Below are 22,009 nucleotides of genomic sequence, written 5' to 3' on the forward strand. Positions count from 1 at the left end.
TCTGCACTTCTTCACCCCCTCCTTTCTACATGCTCTCCACTCTTAAACCTTTGCCTTTGACTCTCTTACACTTTAAGCCTCTCTTCTCTCGGCCCTGCTCCGAGCTGCAGCTGGCAGTTCGCAACAGGGCCCTGCACCCACGCCCTTTGTAATAAACCGATCGTTTCATGATTTGGCTGCAGAGATCTCTCGTCTCCGTCCGTCCCGACCGTGCGTGACCCCCATCACTCCTACAGACACTCCCACGGACGCTCTTACAACGTCACAAATCTGAGCTCTAGATCAATGCATGCAGGTCGCTGTCACTACATGTCAAAGCCTGTATCACAAATTTCCCAACATCCTCTCCTCAAAACCCACAAGCAAACAAAGATCATGTGGAAAAGAGAGAGGCAGCTGCTTGGATGCTGTGATGCTCAGCCCTGAGTTACCTGTTAGGGAAACTGTCTGGAGCAGGGATGACATTGGAGATGGACAGTTACTTTTTTTAAACCTGCTAAGGACTGAGACATGGGGCAACTTTCACAGGATGGGATGACACTGCCACTGCTGAGACCCCAACCTTAATAGCTTTTGGAGTGGAAGAGCTGGGCAAAAAGAGCTGGTGTTCAGCTTAGGCCACAGATGTGTTTGTATTTGTTTGCTTCTGGCCTTTTCTTACAGCCCTGTAATTAGAAGACTGAGCTTACAATGTGTTGAAATCATCCCTCACACAGTTTTGCCCTCAGCATATTTGCTGTTAAATTGGAACCTGAGGTGTGTCTGTGCAGAAGCAGCAAGGCTGCATCACAAACCTTCTCTCACAGCTTGGGCAGGGACAGCACTTTCTTAATGCTGTTGGTCTGGCTCCAGAGCCACTGTGAGGAGGACTAGGATCAGTAACTGCTCTGTTTTCAAGGGCACCTGGCATAAACCTGCATCCTTTCCTGCTGAGCACTCCCCTTTCCCAGGAGAAGCGCCTCCCAGCTGGAGGAAAACCTCAGCTTTGATGCCAACACTCATTTTATCAACAGGGGAGGGTTACAGTTGGCCCTGGAGCACTCAGGGCCATGGGGATGTGTGATTAAGAGGAGCAATGTGATCTCTCACAGCGTTGCTGTATTTACGCAGCAGCCAAGCCCCAGGCAAGCAAAGAAACAGCCCTGGAAGAAATTGTCCATTGCATACCTGTGCAGATTGAGCCAAAGTTTGTTATGTGAACTTCCATGAAGCTTCCCTTGTTCTCAGAAGATAGGACAATGATCTGATTTACCATATTCACAACAGAGTAGGAGGTTGCTGATGACTTTCTAAAGGAATTCAGGCTCAAACACTTCTCAGCTTCCTGCTGTTCTGACAGATGGTACCAACAGGACAGCTAGCAGGTGTTCTCTCTTATGCCTTTCATGCAGAGCTGAATGCCAGGGGCTGAGTCCCAACCCCTGGGACCAAGGCTTGATCCAGAATGATGAATACATATGCAGGTGAATAGTCTTTTCTATTTGTTTGTTTGGGGTCTTTGGTTTAGTTGTTTTTCTGTGTAAGCTATGTTTCTTTAGCAAGTAGGAGAAGTGCCATCTTAGTAAAGGGGAAAGAATCAGAAATAAGTAGTCTGAGCATAGCCTTGGCAACCCAAACATCACCTCTGCCAGCTTTGTGTGAGGCAGTGCGATGAAGCAGCAACCTGGGTTTTTGATGGTCTGCTTATGCTTCCTTGACAGAATCTGAAATTTGGTTTTCCTGGTCAAGCTCAGCTATCTGGTAAATCCAAAAAAATCTGGAAAATTCATCTTGTTGATGGCAAACTATTGTAATGCTACTTCTCTTTTTAAAAGAGATGGAGGATAGACACAAGCATATGAAAGCATAACCTCCCACACATCTGCACCAGGGTGTGGAGCTCAGGACAGAGCCCCACTTTGTGCAAATGCAACAACAGGAATGTTTGAATGAAAAGAATAAATCATCCTAACAATTCCCAAGCTTACTGCAAAGCAATGCAACAAAACATTCAACCAAACTCAGGCAGGAAAAAGTCTTGTGGCCACACACAGTAGGAAAAATTAATAAATGTTATCCCATGACAGAGGCTTCTTGAGGTCAGACTGCACATCCAGAATGGAACAGTGCAATGGATCCTTAATAATAAGTGAAAAGGAAACTCATCCATCATCATCCATATTTCTACAATACATCAGATTTTAAAGGTAACTTTTTAAAATAATCAACAGTGACTGATGGCCCTCCTTTATGCAGAAGAATTCGCCATTCAGACTACCTGTGCTGACAGTTTTGGTCTTGTGCTTGGTTAACATTCATGTTTGTATTTCTCACAAGTCTGTATTGCACCCAGTGTATTACTAAGTCTCTTCAGCCATTTTTTGAAATGGGATCTGAGTCTTTGTCAAGTGGGATGGCACACAATCCATCTGCACATACTTAACAGTATCTACATACAAAATTGGCCCCCACTCCATTTTCTTCATGTCATTGGAATTGCACCTGCTCAGCCTCAAACATACAATAATCACAAGAGACATAGGTGAGATGATCATGTCAATGATTAATTTGATTGAGACACATCTTCCTCAAAAAATGTGAGCAGGCAGATTCCAAAGTCTGTGTGGCTGAAAGCCATTCTTGGGGATAAAACAGATATCTAAACTTTTCATGTAGATATCTTCTCTACCATCAGATATGGGGCTTTTCTATCCAATTGTGGTGCCATTTCCTTCACAAAATGAAATGTTCATATCCACAGTAAAGTATTTCTTTCCAGCTGCCTTGTCCTAAAGTTTCATGAATGCTGTGCTATAGTGATATCTCTTCTCTGTACATAAAAGAACCTCAGTGAGTACACTAACCAGGGACTCCATGTGAGTGCCAGCTCCGTTCTCCAAGAGAAAATTCTAGGACATGACGAAGAAAAAACCAGAACGTAATATGAGCTATGCAAACTGCAGCCTCCAGGACAGACCATTTCAGTTTCTCCTGGGTTTGAGTCTTCCCTAAATCAGGCCAGGAAAAAATTTCCACACTGTCTCTCACATCCCCACCAAAATATCCCAGCTTCATAGTTATTTTGGCTGCACAAACTCTGTATTTCTCCTTTACTAAATAAAAATATATCTCTTTTTTTTTTTCCTCCACAATGAGACAAAAACAGATATCCAACCCTCATCATTTTTCCAAAATTGATCTCCAGTGAAATAGTTCTGAGTGAAATATTTTCAGAATATTACTCTGGTGAAATTCTGAAATAGAATACAGTTCTCCTGGAAAATATCTGCACAGCCACCATGCAGTATTTTCCTGGCCAAGTAAACCTGAACTAGCTACCTAGAGCAGGCAGTTGAAAGGTGCCTGAAGGAGGCATTCAAGAGATATGTAAATATATCCTCAAAGACTCTGCCTCCATTGACTATAGAAATATGTATTTTTAATATACTGTCTATTAAATGATTGCAGAAGGCTATTCTCACTTTTGTCTCTATTACTCCTTGTTTAATCATGCAGCAATATTTAATATTTGCTAATTTGCTCAGAATGTGATATTAATCTAAGAATATTCTTCATCTGATAAAGGCATTTAAAATAGAAGAATCAAAATGTAGAGGAGGTAATAAAGGAAAATAGAAGACCTGAGATATCATTGCTACATCAAAGCACAGCAACATCCAAATAGTCAGACCCAGTTATAAATGCATCATGCATCTGGAACACAAAAAGGATCTGTGATCAAATTGGCTCCCACAAAAGCTGGAATTCACCCAATATAAATGCACCACTGGGTTACAATGTATGCACATGTATACTTAAATTTTCCACCTCTTTCTATTTGGTTAAATGTATCTTTTCAAAACCACTTTACTTCAGATGTAAAGACAAATACACACATCTACCTGGAAATGGCAGAGTAAAGCTTGAGAATTTTTTTAATGTCCATTCACTTCTCTTCTGATATTGAAACTCTTCAACAGCACAGCTGACTCTCTGCTGCTGCTTCTCTTTCAACCTCCAAAGTAAGTCAGCGAAGTCATAAATAATTTAATATTCATTCATAAGTCTATTTTTTCTTAGAGAACTAAAATTTCACCATTACAGGTGTTAAAACCTTTCTTATCTGCAGCTTCATCTATTCCTCCCATGCTCTTTCCTCCTGCACCCTTCCTGTGGCTTCCTTTGCTCTGTGCATGTGCCGAGGCCGTCCTGCCCATCCTCACTGCTCCATGGCTCACTCCAACAACCCTGGGGATGCTGCTCTTACCTGGCTCTGGAGAATTTCCTGCCCATCCTCACTGCTCCATGCTCACTCCAACAACCCTGGGGATGCTGCTCTTAGCTGGCTCTGGAGAATTTCCTACAGCTGGACTGTGCAAGCATCAGGGAGGCTTCAGTGGGGTGGAGGGTGAAGCTCTCAACAACTTAACACCTCGATGAAGACCAGGATGACGAAATGGAGAGGGAAGATGCTAGGAGAGAACCAGGACTCTTTAGTGAGAGAAAACACTGACCCACCATGACCTTGGATGCCACAGTTCAAACACTCCCTGGAATTTATCATGAAACAAATAACTCAATGACTATGTTAACAGAGCAGTAGTTCTGCCTAAAGATTTTTTGCTTTCTTCCTCACAAGTTCAAACCAGTCTGTTTTTCAGGTATTTTTAAGTATTCTCATTTTCTAAGTCTGTAGCTTGTAGTATTCACAGGCCAATCTTTAATCTCACTCTTACTCAGGGATCATCTTCCAGAAACTGCTAGGGATAGGGAATAGGCTACATGGAGCTTTGTCTGACCCTTCTTTGAAGGGTCACTAAAAAGGCACTCTTTAGTCATATCAAATGAGACCACCAACTACTGGGTACCCTCCTGGCACAAAATGATGACAATCATAATGAATGACAAAAGACCAGAAGCTGGAGGAAAAAAAAAAAGAGAATATAATAGGATGAAACAAAGTAAGCAAAAGCATATACCCTATTTTGCTTCAGACTTTTGTTTTCAATGATCATATTAAAAACACTTGTGTAGTAGAAAAAAAAATGTGGAAGGAATCAAAAGAAAAAAGAAGGATAAGTATATTCGACGTACAGGTTGGGAGAGCAGCAGCCCAGACCGAATACTTACAGAATATGAGATTTCAGTATGATTCGTTTTAGGAGTGATTTTCATCCATAGCTACTACTGAAACTCTGAAGCAGCAGTTTAAAAATCAAAAGTGTGTCTTTGAAAATTGCCTAATAAATGTGCACCATCAGCATTTACATACACAAAAGAAACATTCTGATTCTTCTTCAGCAGCCAAGAGACAGAAATCTAGAGTTCACATATGTAAGGGTCAGGAAATTTCTTGACTGTGTCCTGACTGCCTGCAGTACAAAAGCATTGTCAGACTGAAATACTGAAAGGTATTGTGGCCATACTGCTTCCCTGAGTAAAGTGAAAGCTGCACTATTAAATGAGTGTTCCCTATCAGACACAGTTCACAATCTGTTTGTTGTCTTCAGCCAGTCCACAGGCTCTCTCTGTTTCTTTCTAAGCTGCTGAAAGAACCTGTTCCACTCTTGCTCTTAGGATCTGGACTGAACTGTCCTCCAAATCTGCCCTCAGCTACCCCCAATCACACCTCCTAAACCAATGGAACTGCACTTTCCCCCCTTGCCTGTTTCATTCTTTATGGGGAAAGACAAAGAGTTTAGCACACTTTCCTCTTTCCATGAGCAGACAGCCCTGAGAGAAGACAGAATGTTTCTGGCTGAGCTGTAACATGGTATGAAGAGACAAAAGCCAAATCTGGCTGCTGCTGGGGAGCCCTTAGCCACACACAGCTGCACTAAGGAACAGATGCAGGCATTGCTGAATTGACATCAACTGCTCGTTAAACAAGCCATGACCAACAGATGGGAACACTGCTTTATTGTGATAGCCTTCTCCAAATGCTGAATGGACTAGATGGAAAATGAGACTGGAAAACGAGTGGGTGCTAAAAATGGGAAATCCTACTGCAGGAAATCCAGCCAATCCACTAGAATGCCAGGTGCCACAGCTGCTCCACTCTTGAACCCAATTCAGACAAACTACATTTGCCACAGAAAAGGATAGAAGATGTTCATTTTCAAAGGTCTCCCAACTACCCCATATTGACAGTCACAGTAATTTTCAGCATAATTGCTTCAAGTCACATCTCATTATAAATGAAAAAGGAGATTTTGGCTCTGATAGCTATTATTTGCTAATGCATCAGGCAATGCAGTGTAGTACTGTGTATCATACCTGTACTTCACACCAATTTTTTTTGGTTTTGTTTTTTTTCCTAGATATACATTTTAGGAAATTGACAAGGAAGTTATGTTGAATGAACATTGATTTTAGGCATTACAGAACAGAGAAAACTAGAAAGACAGAAGAATTTTTCTACAGAAAGAGATACATTATTTTATTGCACCTATAAAAACAATTATTGCAATAACCAAGGACAGAGTTAAGTATCAATGGTCTTGCTACATCAAATAGTATTTGAGTTTCCAAGGCAAAGAATCATTAGCCAGCAGTCAGCAGGAATTTGTCAGGCTTTCATTCACTCTCTTATGAGTTTCATTCACTCTCTTTATTCTTACTCTTAACACATTAAGAGTGGCAAGCATACATATTGAAATAATAATGTTTCAAATATAGTAGTTCTGGAAGAAGTAAGGCAGAATTCACTTCAACACAATAATGAAGCTAATATATGCTAAATAACTAACATGATTACTTAATCTTTATTCACTTCTGTTCATGCTGTTTCTGCAAGTAGGACCATCAGGAATGGGCTGTTGATTCCTCTTAACAATCAGAAATATTTTAGCTGAGCATGAACCAAACCACAAACAGTCCAAATTCTCTTAATTCATATAGGGCCCACAGGTCTGTGGAAATACATGGGAATACAAGGTTTCATCAACCACCTATTTAAGAGCCATGTAGCTGAATCCACATTAACTTGGGGAGCACAAAAATCCATCTTGGTAATCTGGCAATGCTCATTCAAGTTCAGGAGAACTTCCTTATGTAACAGATGAATGTACACATGAAGGCAGCAGAAACATAGGCAGAAGTGTTGATTAACACATCAAATAGTTACAAAACATAGCCCAGTCAGATTACTAAATATATATATAAATATATATGTGTGTGTGTGGGTATGTGTATGTATCTGGACAAAAAAAGTGACAAGATAAACCTTTTTAAAGGAAATACAAGAAACAGTGATGGCATAAATGCTTTTAATGCCTTAGACACATACATACGTAGAGAAAATGTTTATACAAATATGAAGAAAATGCCTTTACTTCTGTCAAACAGATCAGGACTATTGAGCTTTTTCAGAAGTTAAAAGATATCCAGATTATTTTGGTATTTGATATTACAGGGAAAAGAATACATGGGAGAAATATACATCTTTCAGAAAAAAAAACCAGTTTAACAGACTGCTTTTAGAAATCTAAAAAAAAAAAAAAACAACAACAAACCATAACCTTGTTACTGTAAAAGATATTTAACTATAAAAATTGTCATTATCACAGCTATTCAAAACATTTCTCTGAGATGCTGACTTGGAAAAAAAATCTTCCTTGATTTATAAACAGTGCAGAAATAATGAAGTAATTAGGAAAACCTGAAAAGGGATCACTCTGATGAACACTGGTGTGTCCAGCATATAAAAGGCAATATTTGAGACTTCAGAGTGATACAGGAGTCTGAAGAGGAAAACAGGGTGTTTTACCTTACTTGTGTAGTTTAGGCTCCTGACTTGAATATCCAGCCTTATTTCAGCACTACAAAAACTCCATGAAGGCAAAGTCCATTGTCAGACACCTGATATTTTTAATACCTGGTCCACAGAGACTAACTAAATAATTAATTAGAATGGCAGGGCTTTCCAACTCCTCATCCATGTTATTTAACACCTACTCACATCAATGTAATCAAATATGACAACTTCTAAGGAAAAGTGTTAACCTGCATAGGGGAATCTCACTGGTGCTCAACACATATTGAACTGCCAAGCAGTAAGTGTAAACTAATAGTTCATACTTGATTGAAAGTTGAGCAGATGGGAAAAAAAAATAGCCAGGCAAATTTGTTTTCTTCATATTCTTAATCTTTAAAATTAAATCCAGTATTAGCACAGTTCAAAAAGATGTGTGTATCAGGGGTCAGGCAGCACATTTGATATAATTTATAAAATTATATAACTTACACAGAGTGCTCTGAAACATTTGCATGGTATGAAAATGGGGCAACTATCTACACCCAAAGAAGATAAATATGCAGTCATGTAGAGAGATTGGATAAAGAGGCATCTAATTAAACCATGTCAGGATGACCATACAGTGTTACTTAACATCTTTATCAGCTCTGACTTTTCCCTTTCTGACAAAACACAGAAGGATATGTAAATGAAAATCAACTTTAGGGAAAAAAAAAAAACATATTCAATATTTATGGTGTCACAAGAAGAGGACAAGTTACCTTCTTCAACATGTTTGACCTGCATATGACATTGAAGCCTTGTTAGAATACTATGAGATTATTTGCTAAATCTAGGAAGGATTAAAATGCATAGATAACCACTGCTCTGGTGTAATCTTTCCTGCAAGCTGCAGGGAATCAGTTACAGGGAATCAGTTACTTGCTGATCACATTAAGATTATTTCACATTTCCTCAGCATCTGCATCTCAAAATGTCCAAGAGGAAAGTGTCTAGGATAACTGAGCATTTCCAAAGATGTAGCCCCACCTTTGGAAACCATGGTTTTTCACTGGACAAGCCCAACACCTTTGCTCTCATATAATTCTGATCAGGCCACTCTTAAAATGCCCATTATATAATGGGGACCATAATTCCCCCTATAAGCAATGTATATGGAACTTGCAGGCAATCCTTAAAGGATGAGAGAGAACACAGAAGGAACATTCAGATGAGCTAAATCAAGTTGATTGAAAACATGATGATTGAGTGAATTTATAACCCATCACTTCTGAAAGTAAATAAATAATGAGGCCATTGAAAACATATTTAAAATGATACAAGGAGGTACACCTAGCAAATATGGATAAAAATCCCATTATCTTTCCACTGATAGTAGGATCTTGAAAATGAAGAGCTGAAATACATATAATGGCAGGCCTACACTAGTCCAGTCTCTGCTCCAGAGTGACAGGGAGTAGGTACTGCTGTCAGCTTTAACTGAGACAGCTCATACATCAAAAGTAATTTAACCTCTGAAGCATTGAGCTACAGGTACAATCATTTAATACCCACAATATAGACATAACTTTAGTCTAACAGCAGGTGTTAAGGTTTGGTCTTACTGCATCCTCACTGCTACTACAACTGTTAGGGAAATTAAGGCGGGATATGCTGGAATGGGCTTTATTCATTTCTTGCTGCTGCTGTGAAAACACACACTGAGAAAGTGTCAAGAACAGTTTCTAAAGGAGGTAAAAAAATTTCATCATATAGGACACAGGAAAGCTAACTTGGCTAACACCCAGAAATGCAGAAATCTGTTCCTTGTGTTGGGAATAGCTAAAAGCCCTCACAAATGTTTAATTCCTTACACTTTTTCAGAGTTACATCTTTACCTCTACATTCTTCCTTATTGCTAGACAGTGAATTTCTTTCTCTCTGTTTTACTTCACTTTTGGAGACAAAAGATTATCCAAGTTTGACATCATCTCCCTGGGATGCCTTTTGTCTACTGTTGTCCTCTTCTTTTTCTTTTCCCCCCTCTTTTCTTTCACTATACTTTTTCTTGTTTGTTCTCCTCCTTCATCTTCCACAGCTGAGTGAGGGCAGGGCTTTTTAGTCTTAGCATCCAGGCTGGAAAACCAGAAAAGGAAATCCACTAAGCTAAAAGCACATACCTCATAAAGCCTCTTTTACAAGACATATATTTCACCTTTTTCCACATCTCACAGTACTGACAAGAGAAGGACTTATCACACTCTTGACCATTTGACAGGGCTGTAAATGTCCTACAATTCAGCTTCCCTTTTACTTATAGAATAAGTAAAGGATAGCCTAAAACAGGGCTCTGGCCCTTAATCTTATCTGCCTCTTATGACTGCAGAAAGGATGTGGGCAAAAAGGATATGAACCCTTTTGCTGTGTGGGTCCAGATCACACAGTGTTGTACTTTGCATATGGAACTTGTTAGCTACATTTGCAGAGTGCTTATTCTGCCATAATTATTTCTTTCCACAGTGATGGCAGGAAAATGCCCCAAACAGATGCTAATGTCTCATAAGAGCTATATTAGTACCTCTAAAGATTATTCAATTAAGCATAATCCCCAATACATGACACAAAAACATTAAAAGACAATCTCAAAGAACTTAGAGCTGGAGATAGCCAAGCCACTGTATAACATCTATAGGCACTGAGGACTTCCTGTCAGCATGGAATATGTGCCTTTAATTTTTTTCCCTTACTACTCCAGCACTTAGCAGAAGCAGTTTGTCTCTTTTTGAGGTTCTAATATAATACAGCATTCAAACTTTTTGATTCCTTTCCAATTAAATTATGCTTTTGCATGTTTCCTATCAACAATGTCAGCACTTTCTTGTTAGATCTGTGCATATCCATGAGCAATATGCTGCAGTGTCCCCCTCTAAGTAGGACATAGGAGGTAGGGATTTATTTTAGAAATATAATAAACAAGTTTCATTGGAAAGCACACTTTCATGTCCTCATAAAAAGTAGGGGTTCTAATAAAAACTCCATTCATTTCAGTAAATTCTCCAAAGAATTCCTCCATTTGCCAATGCAAAATTCAATTTTCTCCTCATTTGTACATAAAAATGGCAAGTCAGCTTGATAACAAGTTCTCTTTGGAGAGTGAATGGTCGTACCAAAGCACTCATTCATGAAACAAAGCATGCAGAATGGACACTATTCTTATTGCTCATGCATTTAATCACATCTTTTCTTAATATGGTACCTCAGAATACAATGCAACTCAGTAGAAGGGAAAGACTTCTGCTGCTTTTGCTGGAACTCAGACCAGTTATATACCTCCCTCTTTTCAACTGGTTGTTTGCATTGACAAGGAAACCATGGTCTTCAGGTTTGCTTCTTGGTGAGAAGAGGCTACTATCATATCAATCATATGGCCTGGAATGGCATTGATGTATTCCCAGATTTGGAATTTTGCTCAGAAAAGAGAAGGCATTCATTTGTTTGTGTGCTGTAGCTGCAAGCTGGTCGAAGGCTGAGTTTCAAAGTCTAGTGGGATCAGTACTAGAAAATACGTGGGAATCAAAGGACTTGAATCTCAGATGCTTTTCACTCTGTCATTCTCAGTGAATCCATAGATCAAGCCCACAACTGGTACCCTCACCCATAATTTTTAGATTAAATCTTTAGTGATGATAATCATATTAGAACATTTCAATTAAAATTAAGAACATCTCTGGGTGAGCAAGCACTGGAGCAGGTTTCCCAGGGAGAGTGTACAGTCTCCTCACTGGAAATACTCAACCATTTGGATGCAATCCTGCGCCATGTGCTCTGGGATGACCCTGCTCGAGCAGGGAGGTTGGACCAGATGACCCACTATGGCCCCTTCCAATCTGACCCATCCCATGATTCTGTGATCTAAAATTGCCTTTAATGGTGGAATTTATTTCTCTCTACCACTACCAGAAAGGAAGGTGCAGCCAGGTGGGGTTCAGTCTCTTCTCCCAGGTAACCAGTGACAGCTGCACCAGGAGAAGGTTTATGCAGGACATTAGGAATAAGTTCTTCACAGAAAGAGTGACTGGGCATTGGAAGGCTGCTCAAGGAGAGTGTGGAGTCACTGTCCCTGGAGGTGTTTAAGAAAAGACTGCATTTGGCACTCAGGCCATGCACTTGTTGACAAGGTGGTGTTGGGTGATAGGTTGGATTCAATCTCAAAGGTCTTTTCTAACCAAGCTAATTCTGTGATTCTGGGATTTTCCCTGTTTATGTTTCCTCTTGGAAATAAGCTTCCCATGATGGAGATTATATTATTCTTTTGCAGCAGTGCTCATACTACATGTAAGAGGAAATCCTTCATTCTGTAGATGTCAAGGCAAATGGAAGACTCAAAACCAAATTATATTTTCTCACACAAAATGTGAAACTGTGCAACTTCCCCTGGGAAGAAGCTATGGATGACGAAGTTTTACATGCTTTCAAAAAAAGAAACTGCACAAATTCATGGAAGAAAATTCCATCAAGGCTGTTTAATACAGAGACTCCAATTCTGCCTCAGATAATTTTTAAATTCCAATAATTGTAGGTTGGGAATTTATTCTGGAGAAATATTCCTAGATGATTGTTCTGATCTTATTGTCCATCCTAACATTGTCTGAGGTTGTTATTGCTCTGAAGGCTGTCACAATTTCAACTGGATTAAACTAGAACTTAATATAAGATTAAAAAGTAACCATAAACACTTGGAACACTTGCATTTTCAGTGCACACTTCATATCTTGCTGCCCATTAATTCTGCAGAACCTAAGTAGGGGCTCATACTTATCTTACACACTCTCTCTCCATCTCCAGATTTAAGTTCAGAAGGTGAACAAGTGTCTTTTAGAAAAAAAATTGCATTTTTATGTGCAGCTTGACGTTACAATAAGTATTTTAAAAGTAAAATAGGGTCTACAACAAATAGAAACTCTATCTGACTTTTCAGCAATCCCCTTAACAACTTTCTGGGACTAAGCTTCAAATCATCAGATCCCACCAATGTTTCTAGAATGAAAATAAGGCAGTAAATTCTCACATACACTTAGTTGCATGTGTAGAGTAAGCCAGTTCACAATAGCTGTAGTTAGAGTACTACGAATGGAAACCTCACAGCATAGCTGAACTCAAAGTGCAACATTTAGGATTCAAATTTTGAAAATTTGGTATTTTTCAGTTCAAACATACTCACACCTCATAATCCACTGTCTGCACCGTTCTTATGTACTGACAGGAATAAGCATACTTGGTTTGGCTGATTTTAATGAGCTCGCTTCTTATACAGTGTTCCTGCAATAACACAAACAATATTCATCTAATTAAAACTCAAATCTCAAAAGCAATGAAGATACATATGCATAAAAAAATCAACTGTTTAAATGTAAGTGTAATCAGTCTCTAATAAAGATAATTAATATAAAAGTTTCAAGTGCAAAGTAAATTTTATTTAATGCATGCTGTGAAAAATGCAGTAAAATTATCATGATGGCTTACAAACAAAAAACAAACCAAACAAACATAATGGAATTAATTTTAGACTATACTGACTGTGTTAAAACTCCCTATGTTTCTTATTTTAGAAGCATGGAACTTGTGAAAGCCACCAAATGTATTAAAGAAGAAAGAGCAGAGTATGATTTAAGAATAAATTATCCAACAGAATTTCTTAGTTCAGGTTTATTGCATAAGCTGTTCATTGCACTCTGAAATCTGATTTACTCTGGTTAGCTGGAGACTCAGACTGGGACAGAGAGCCCATTAGCCTGGAAAATTCTATCTGCCTCTTCAAAACCAGCCAGCCTGGTATCATCCCCTAGGTTTACTTACCTCTCTATTGTTGAACAGCAGCACTGTGTAGAATTTGTCACCTGTCTCCACCCTCTGTGGTGTTGCTATGACAATGGCAGGTACATAACATTCATTTTCTGCCCGTGTCCCGGTTCTGGCAAACACATAGTCTCCAACCTGTGCACAGGAAAGCATCAGTGCAAGAACCACTGCAAGAACCACTTGGGAGCTTTACAAGACATAACTACTAAGGTATTTTTACATGAATCATCATTCTATCATGTTCCCATGATTTAATATGGACCATTGAAAGTAAAGAAGAACTTGGTCCTTGCATGTTCTGATCATGCAATTTCCACTGAATCAGGGAGAGAACACAAAACAAAAATAAAGGACTGAGCTCTGTTAAATGTACCTGGGCTTAGCTAGCAAGCTGAACTGAATGAGGAAACTCTTACAAACTGTGCATTCCCTTGGATTCTAGGCAAATTTTAAGTCTTTCAACAAACCAACCTTGGGAATTTTAGATAATTCCAGATGTAACTGATTTATCCAAAATTGTTTTTAAAATTAACACAGAAGTCACAGTTTTATATCAAATTCTGCAGGTCTCTTGAGTTGGATACAGAACTTACAGAGTTATCAGGAGCTACTATATCAGGATTTGTCTTTATCTCAAACTGAAAAAAACGGTATGTCTCTAGTTTTATATATAGTAGTGCAATTATAAACATGTTTCTTTTATTCAAAACAGATGGATCCATCCTGTATCCTCTATGCAACCATCACCATTCTGGTGTGTAAAATAAGAATCACCAAAAAAACTCAGCTATGATTACAGATAGTCAGCTGATGAATTTTAAAGAAAATCAGAAATGAACAGGGATTATAATTTTTTATTACTGTTATTTGCCTTAGTATATGGATATTTGCTGGATTTAAAACATGCTGTGAAAACCAAATGGTTAAAACCTGCTGTAAGTAAACTGCTCACACTAAGTAAAAAAGGCTCTCTTAATTTATAATCTATGTGCCATGAAATAATAACTGTACTAATAAATAGTTCACCTTTCTTCTACGGCTGGGGAAACATTCATGTTTTATAAACAAAACAATATAGACTAATTTAGAACACATAATTTTAATAAACAAAGGAATACAATTACAATGAAAACAAGCTTCAAACAAATGAAAAACTCCATGTTGAAAATGGTATGATATTACCACAATGAAAAACCTCTTCTTTAAAATAAAGGTATCTAAGAGACTTTAAAAAAATCTATAATTTATTACCTAAAAAAAAATTAATTTCATATTTTTAAATATAAAATCCATATGTGCAATCATTAAAAAAATACAGTTTTTCACCTGCAGATGTGGGCAAGGCATAGCACCTCCCACAGGTATAGTGAACTTGACAAGGACATCACAGCTCTCCCCATTGCTGAAGTCAACAAGGGCACAGGTAGAACTGATATTCTTTATCACAGTTCCTAAAAAAAGCCAGAATAAAATATTCAAATTATTTTTCTTTCACCCCTTGTGGTAATTATTTTGTAAAAGAATCCTATAGGCTGTCACACATCACTGAGGTCAGCCATGTCTATACTATGCATTCTTCATTTTCATTTATCTACTGTGAGCTGTGCTAGGGCAATGGAGACATTTGAACCTATAAAAAAACCCTGCCTTACTAACCAGTCTTGATAATGCTATAAAAAGAAAACTAAGTCTTTTTCAAGCACAGGTCTGAAATTTGTAAGCTGATCAGGTTAACATAACAAAACTGACAGTTAACATAACAAAACCACTACCACAGTTAAAAATATGTAATTAAAAAAATCCCAACCAAACAAGTAAAGATAACACAAAGATAAATGCATATACACAGAGAATATTTTAATATTCTCTGTGTGAAATAACAGAACTGAGCTTTACCTATTAACCATGTTGGCTTAAAATTCAACAAAAAAGCAGCAGCATTTAGTGATCTTTTTTGGACACATGCAAAAGTTTGGCTCATGATTTCCTTCCATACTTTTCACAGACAAACATATCATTGCTCTCCAACTTTACAAAATTAATGTCTTCTTATAAATGTATATATATGTGCACATACAAAATATATATTCATTTTAAAATAATATGCACATGTAATAGTAAATGTCTTTAAGAAAGAAGAAGTTAATTATGACTATAACTTACGCTTTATAAGTGTAAAGGAGCATTAAATAATATTGAAAATGTGGACAAAAATGCATACCTGGATAATAAAATCCTGTGATGTCTGATCTTGCAATTACCTTTTGGCTTTTGTGAGTTACAAATATTTGATGTTTTTGTCTTGTCTTAGACTTCAGCTTCCCATTTTCTTCTTCAAATCTCTGTAATTTGAGACAATTATTTCTCTACAACAGCTAATGCAGTCAGCCTTAATCGATTATTTGAAATGATTTAAAAACTGAGACGGTGTAATGCTACAAGATCTGTACAGAATTCCCAGCAAACTGGAAATGCTTTAAACTTTAAGAACAGTTCTAAGTACAGGAGGTACTCATATAAGTGTTTTCACTATAATATCCTGTTCTGCATGGTCAGAACAATACCAATATTTTCATGTGTTCTGGCTACCATTTTTCTACAAAAAATGTCACAAAGTTGCAGAATTCATATTAAAGGATGACGTAAGGAAAAATCAGCTCTTTTTTCAGAATAAGAAAATTTGCTCTACATATTTATTTTGTCCAGACAGGAGAGTTTTCACAGTAATCTGATTTGCATTAGAAGTATCTCACTGTATGGGATGAATCATTAAAAAATAAAATATTAAAAAATGTTCAAACAAATCTTCAAATGTCTGGGGAAAAACGTTTATTTACTATAAATTCAAAATTCAATTCACATTTTAAAACAGTTCAGTTTAGCAAAATATTGTACCACATCTTCCAGACCTGCTACTGTCCATTATTCTGCCCAACCAGTTGGGGTTCTTCATGCACTAATCATTTTTGCCATTCTGCTCACAATAATGTTCCTAAACATAAATTACAAGCAAGTGCAAAACTTGCTTATAATAAATCAGTTTCACCACTAAATGAAAATCGTGGCATTTATTTTCATGATTAAATTAATTAGTTTCACCATGAGTTTTTAAAATATTTATTAGTCTATCTTGTGGACAATTTGCAGGCATCCATCTCTTACATGGTTTTTCTGAATCATAAAAATGTGCAACTCAAAATCTCGAGCTTTTCCATAGATCTACACATTGTTCCAAAAAATGACCATAACTCACAGACTCTTAATAAAACTCCTGCTTGCTAGGATGTGTATGACTTGCTTCTTTTTCTGATGAAATTTTTTTCTTGAAAATTGTATTTGATTTGATATTTGATTTTCCCTAATAGTCAATAATGATGGAAAATATATTAATAACTTTGACTGAATTGTTTGTTCTCAGTTTCACTATAAGTATTAAAGTATCTTTTTTTCAAACTCCCTCTCAAAAATCACAAACAACCCTAAGAAAAAAGTCCGAAAAATAAGCAAAACATGAAAAAGAGGCAAGGAGATATTTTAAATTAGAGATACATGGGATTTTTCTAGCTTTTTCTTTACCCCTACAGAATATTAATTATATGAACAGTCTGGATTTTTAAACTCAGACTAAACCAGAGGCTCTTCATAGTGCTTAACTGACTGCCTGAAGTATAACTCAACAAAGGCTGATATGAGAGCAGACCTACAGTTCCACAGACACAAAAAAGTATTTGGGTAAAGCATTTACTTAATTCCTCAGACTCCAAAAGGACAGCTGCTGCTGAATATTTATTATCAACTAATTTGTATTGCTTGACTAATAACTTGGGCGACTTCCAGCACTCCATGTTAATCCAAATACTAAAGACGACACAAGCATCCACAATGAGGATTCCGAGTCATGCAGAATTCAGGTGGCTCAGAAACACTGTCGAAATTCAAATCCATCTTTCTTTGCTCTCACACAGCTTTTTGGTGTTTAGCAGACACTGTTGGAGTGGCCATTTCTGGCATTCATTATTTTTATTACAAAAGAGCCCTATCTGATTCTCAGAGATTTTTACCATGTTTCGCTCTGCTTCTGTTGAAGGCAATGCATTAATGGGTGAAGGAGACTTTGTTTACTTCTTCCATTAGCTGCTACATTTTTTAATTCCCTTTCAAAAAGAATAGTCTTTGCACTTTCCTACTATAAGTGAGAATAGACATGAAGAATACCCTCAGATCTCCATGTATCTTGGCTCAAACTTTGGGTTCTCATAATCCTGACACCTCCAGAGTGAAGCAATCACTACTCTTCTCTGGGTGCCAGTGGGAGCAAGCCCACTCTGAATGGACCTAGCCCATTTTTATGAAACGGCCAAAATAGAAAGAGCTGAAAACTATAGTGTTTTATTTAAAATTTAAAAAAAATAATCATCAGGAAATTTAAAAGTCTGCTTTGTTGATTAATTGTGATTTTTCTATGATGTCACAATGACAGTTTTCATTCAGTGCCATATCAGCTATTTCCTAGCTGTATCGTATTTCAGTTGGCAGTTTATTTCTCTAGACCCATTTTGTGGGCAGACATCACAGTTGCCAAAACCTTCAACAAAATTTTTAAAAGCCTTCCCATTTTTCTTCTTTTTTTCTCCATTGTTTTTCTGCTACATAAACAGAATTCTAATTACATCTGCATTTCTGCCTCTCACTCCTGAAGCCTTTCAGTTGCAGATTAGCAATTACTGAAGATGCTGCTCTGATTAGACTCCTAAAGCAGGTTGACTCAGGATAAGTGATTGCACAATGTTAATCACATCATGTCTGAGAGCACACACTGGTTGTTCCAAGCAACAGTAAAATTACACTCAACAAATGAAACATAAACATGTTTCTGCTGCTCTTGTATTGAGACATTATACAGCATAGGTAAACCAATAATCAAAATAGCTCTAATAGCAATGTAATATTTTCAAACTAATGTGAAATGAATCAAGATCATCTGTTTTAAGAAGACATTGAAATGTTTTTAAATGTGCAGTCTTTAAAAACTCAAAAACTACAGAAAACACACATATATATATATACAAAACCACCAATTTCAACTGCAGTTTCAGAGTAGCTAGACTAATGTATTAATGCTAAACCAAAGTATTAATGAAATGGAGAGAGAAAATAAGCCTCTCTGCCTGGCTGAAAGTGGGTGTCCACTTCAAAATGAGCTCCAGATGCCACTGACTCAGTTCACAATGCTGTGATATTGCCTACCAGTTCACATATACCCACATTTTAGAGACAGTTAAATTTTAGTGTACAAAAATGAAGCTGAATCCCACCTCTTCCCTCTATATTTTTTTACAAGAAATGTACCATGGAAGATCACAGTGAATTACTCCAATATTAGAACACTTTTCAGTCCTGTTTATCAGATATTGACCCAACAACAAATCTTGTATCTAGACTGCCTTTAATATATCTGTTATTTCTCTTTCCTGCTATCATTATACCAGAGATAAAGATCTTTTGCTGAGATTTGCTTCTAAGAGGCTCAATTTCTGTGGCTGTCTCTGAAGCTTCAGAACTTCTGCTTCCCCAATATTTAAACAAAGTAATTGAAAGTTTGCTCTCTTCTTAACAACCTTCTTTCCTCTATCCATTTTATTTAGCATCATGCTAAAATTCTACTTTATCACCTATGCTAATGGAAAAAAAAATATTCCAGAGGTACATAGTGAAGAGGAATATCTAAGGGGAAAAATCCCTTCCCATGTATTACCTTTTTATTGTTGTTTATGTATGATACTGAGCTTTTCTCAATTTCCTTTTTGACAGCTTCCTGAAGATCAGAGGCTTGTTGTATATATGTTAATGCTGCCAATATCTCATCTTCCAACAATTTTACATCTTCATAGGAAACTGGCCATCCCAAATTTTCTAAAGCCTCCAGCAAAGTTTCTTTATGCTGTATATATGGGACTGGCCCGTCTGCTTCATATCTTAAAAAATATATATTTTTAAAGAAATTTATAATCACAAGTAGGAAAAGTCGTAAAAAAAAGTTTAAAAGCTCTACAGATAGAGTCACAAATTGTGAAGGCAGAATAAAGAACCAGTTTTCTCCAATTTATCTTTTATATGCTACAAGTTCTTGCATTTCATCCAGATACTGCTGTGTTTGGTGGAACAATCATGCCTGGTCTAACTACATCTTATAGAATCACAGCTACAGAGAAATTCAAGTGGCTGAGTCATAATTTATGAAAAATAAATCAAACATTTTAATATCTATGCACAATACTATAATGATTTATATGCTCCTTTAGCAATAGACTGTGCAATTGCTATGACTTTTTTTTCATTACATGCATAATTGGCCATATGTTATCAATAATTAAACATTGTGGATGACACCCTGTCAAATTCTTATATTTTGCAACTCACTGTCTATCAAGAGACAACTGTTTCCTTTTTTTTCATTACATGCTGTTTTAACAGTCTTCATTTCCTCTCTGCACCCGCATGAGGTTTTAGTTCTCCTTATAAATTATAAAACTGTAGGTTTTTTACTCATTAGCTTATATCTTCTTAAAAGCATTCTGGTTTTCATTCCCATTTTTCTGAGAAGAACTATTTCAGGCACATTCAGTTTTCATTAACTGATCTTTGCCTTATTACTCTCTGGCACAAACAGATGCTAACTTCACTGATGTTTATACAGCAATTACTTTTCTAAATCAATAGAAAAAAATAGGTTAACATAGTACAAACTTCCAGAGTGATATACAGCTCCAGCACATGCTTTTAAGGTGCTTATTACACCTTAACAAACCAGCCACTAGAGAGCTCTTTACAGGATGAGAGAAGATTTACTTTGATGTCAAAAGCAATGACACACTGCTCTCTCAAGGCCCTGCATTTGACACTGATAAAGGATAGAGAAGCAAAATTCAAATGGAATGTAAGTCCTTTCTTTTAAAAATAATCAGCACCACAAAAAGGAGGTCCAGAATTTAGTATTACTCCATATCATATATACATTTTTGAAAACAAGGTATAATTGTGAAATAGTTGAAAATTAAAACTGGTTGGTTATAGAAATAGTGATAACAATCCACCAAATATTTATGACCTTCAGAGGCACATTAGAAAACCAAACGTGATAGCTTACTTGTCTCTTTCCTCCTGAGAGAGTGTTCTCCAAATAACTAGGTTCAGGCGCCTATTAAAGAAAGGAAAGCAGTTTTTGAGGAAATGCAGTTCCTTGTGCAGCTGATCATCTCAAAACTAGCAAATAAACACAGTTTCTTAAGATATCTGCACTGATTTGTATTCCAAGCACACTGTATCATCAAATTGTATCCTCATCATTCAGCTATGAAATTATCAACTGCAAAAGAAGATGGGAAAGCAGTATCTTCCATCAAATAACAGCATGACTGTTTCAGGGTCATAGAAGGTTTAATGGCAATCACTGCTGCTTCCTGCCAGGATTTTCTATGGATGGTTGTCTTCAGCACCAGCAAGTTAAATTAAATAACAAAACTGATTAAATGCCAGTTAAGATGCACAGTTCCTCCAATTAAACATTTTCAGAAAATGTAGTCTGAATGTAGTAATCCTAATTTCTCATTTTTTCCCTGCTAAGATTATCCCTCAGTTGTGCCATTCAAGTTTCTAATTCATTAAACTCTGGCTATGAAAACAAACTACTGACAGGAAAACAGAAGTGATTATCCCAAAGCAATGCAGTTCTGAGATTTTTTAAAAGCATCACTAAACTTTCTGCTTTTGCTTTTTAAGACAGAAATTTTAAACTCTTACAAGATCATCTAGCTTAACATCCCAAACAAGCCATCACTCAATTACTGTATTTCACCTATAGAAACAAACCTTTACTGATGATCCCAATTACTGTAATTCTAGAAAAAATTTCCAAATTTCCTTTGGGTACAAGAACAAATTCATTGCTAGAAAAATTCAGATTGTAACCTCACTTAACTACAAGTAGTCTTGCCAGATTTACTGGTGCTTGTACAAAAAAAAAAAAAAAAAAAAGCACATTAACAACAGATTCTGAATACTAAATTCTTGATGATTCATTTCATCTACCAGAAACTAAATCCCAGCATTTTAAGAATACCTAGTTCATTCCCAATATACAGTCTCAGCATGCTTCAATGCCTATTTCATCCTTCTAAATCTGCACACCCAAAATAGTTGGTTATAAAAGCTTCTGGCTCTACAAAATCATACACATTATGAAGCTTTCAGTGTTTTTTCTCCTTTAATACCATATATTCTCTTTGTCAGACCACAAAAATTCTGCCCTTGCCACTTTTCTCCCTCTAAATCTGTTGCTAAACTCAATCTGCATCAGGAGAAAATACTGGCATGTTTGTTTCTGTGCTTGAAACCTGGATGCTCTGATGTATTGTTTCATCTACATATGTCAGAATA

The 22,009-nt window shown here is 36.9% G+C and overlaps 2 protein-coding genes across 2 annotated transcripts in view; both read right to left on the bottom strand.

Moving 5' to 3' along the window:
• CNGA3 (cyclic nucleotide gated channel subunit alpha 3) overlaps positions 1–4,388 on the bottom strand; it is a 46,602-nt gene extending 42,214 nt beyond the window's left edge. Inside the window, exon 1 of the mRNA XM_074535758.1 lies at positions 1,168–4,388. The gene's annotated coding sequence lies outside the window, so the exon portion shown is untranslated. The remainder of the gene's footprint in view (positions 1–1,167) is intronic.
• Positions 4,389–6,406: 2,018 nt separating this feature from the next.
• The window catches only part of VWA3B (von Willebrand factor A domain containing 3B), a 62,051-nt gene continuing 46,448 nt past the window's right edge, over positions 6,407–22,009 (bottom strand). The window contains 8 exon segments of the mRNA XM_074535751.1: positions 6,407–9,681; positions 9,684–9,850; positions 12,936–13,033; positions 13,571–13,708; positions 14,900–15,024; positions 15,795–15,915; positions 19,329–19,548; positions 20,721–20,771. Coding sequence (XP_074391852.1) covers positions 9,557–9,681; positions 9,684–9,850; positions 12,936–13,033; positions 13,571–13,708; positions 14,900–15,024; positions 15,795–15,915; positions 19,329–19,548; positions 20,721–20,771 — 1,045 coding nt within the window. The 3' untranslated portion in view covers positions 6,407–9,556.

Source organism: Zonotrichia albicollis, chromosome 2, assembly GCF_047830755.1.
Source record: "Zonotrichia albicollis isolate bZonAlb1 chromosome 2, bZonAlb1.hap1, whole genome shotgun sequence".
Lineage (NCBI taxonomy): Eukaryota > Metazoa > Chordata > Aves > Passeriformes > Passerellidae > Zonotrichia > Zonotrichia albicollis.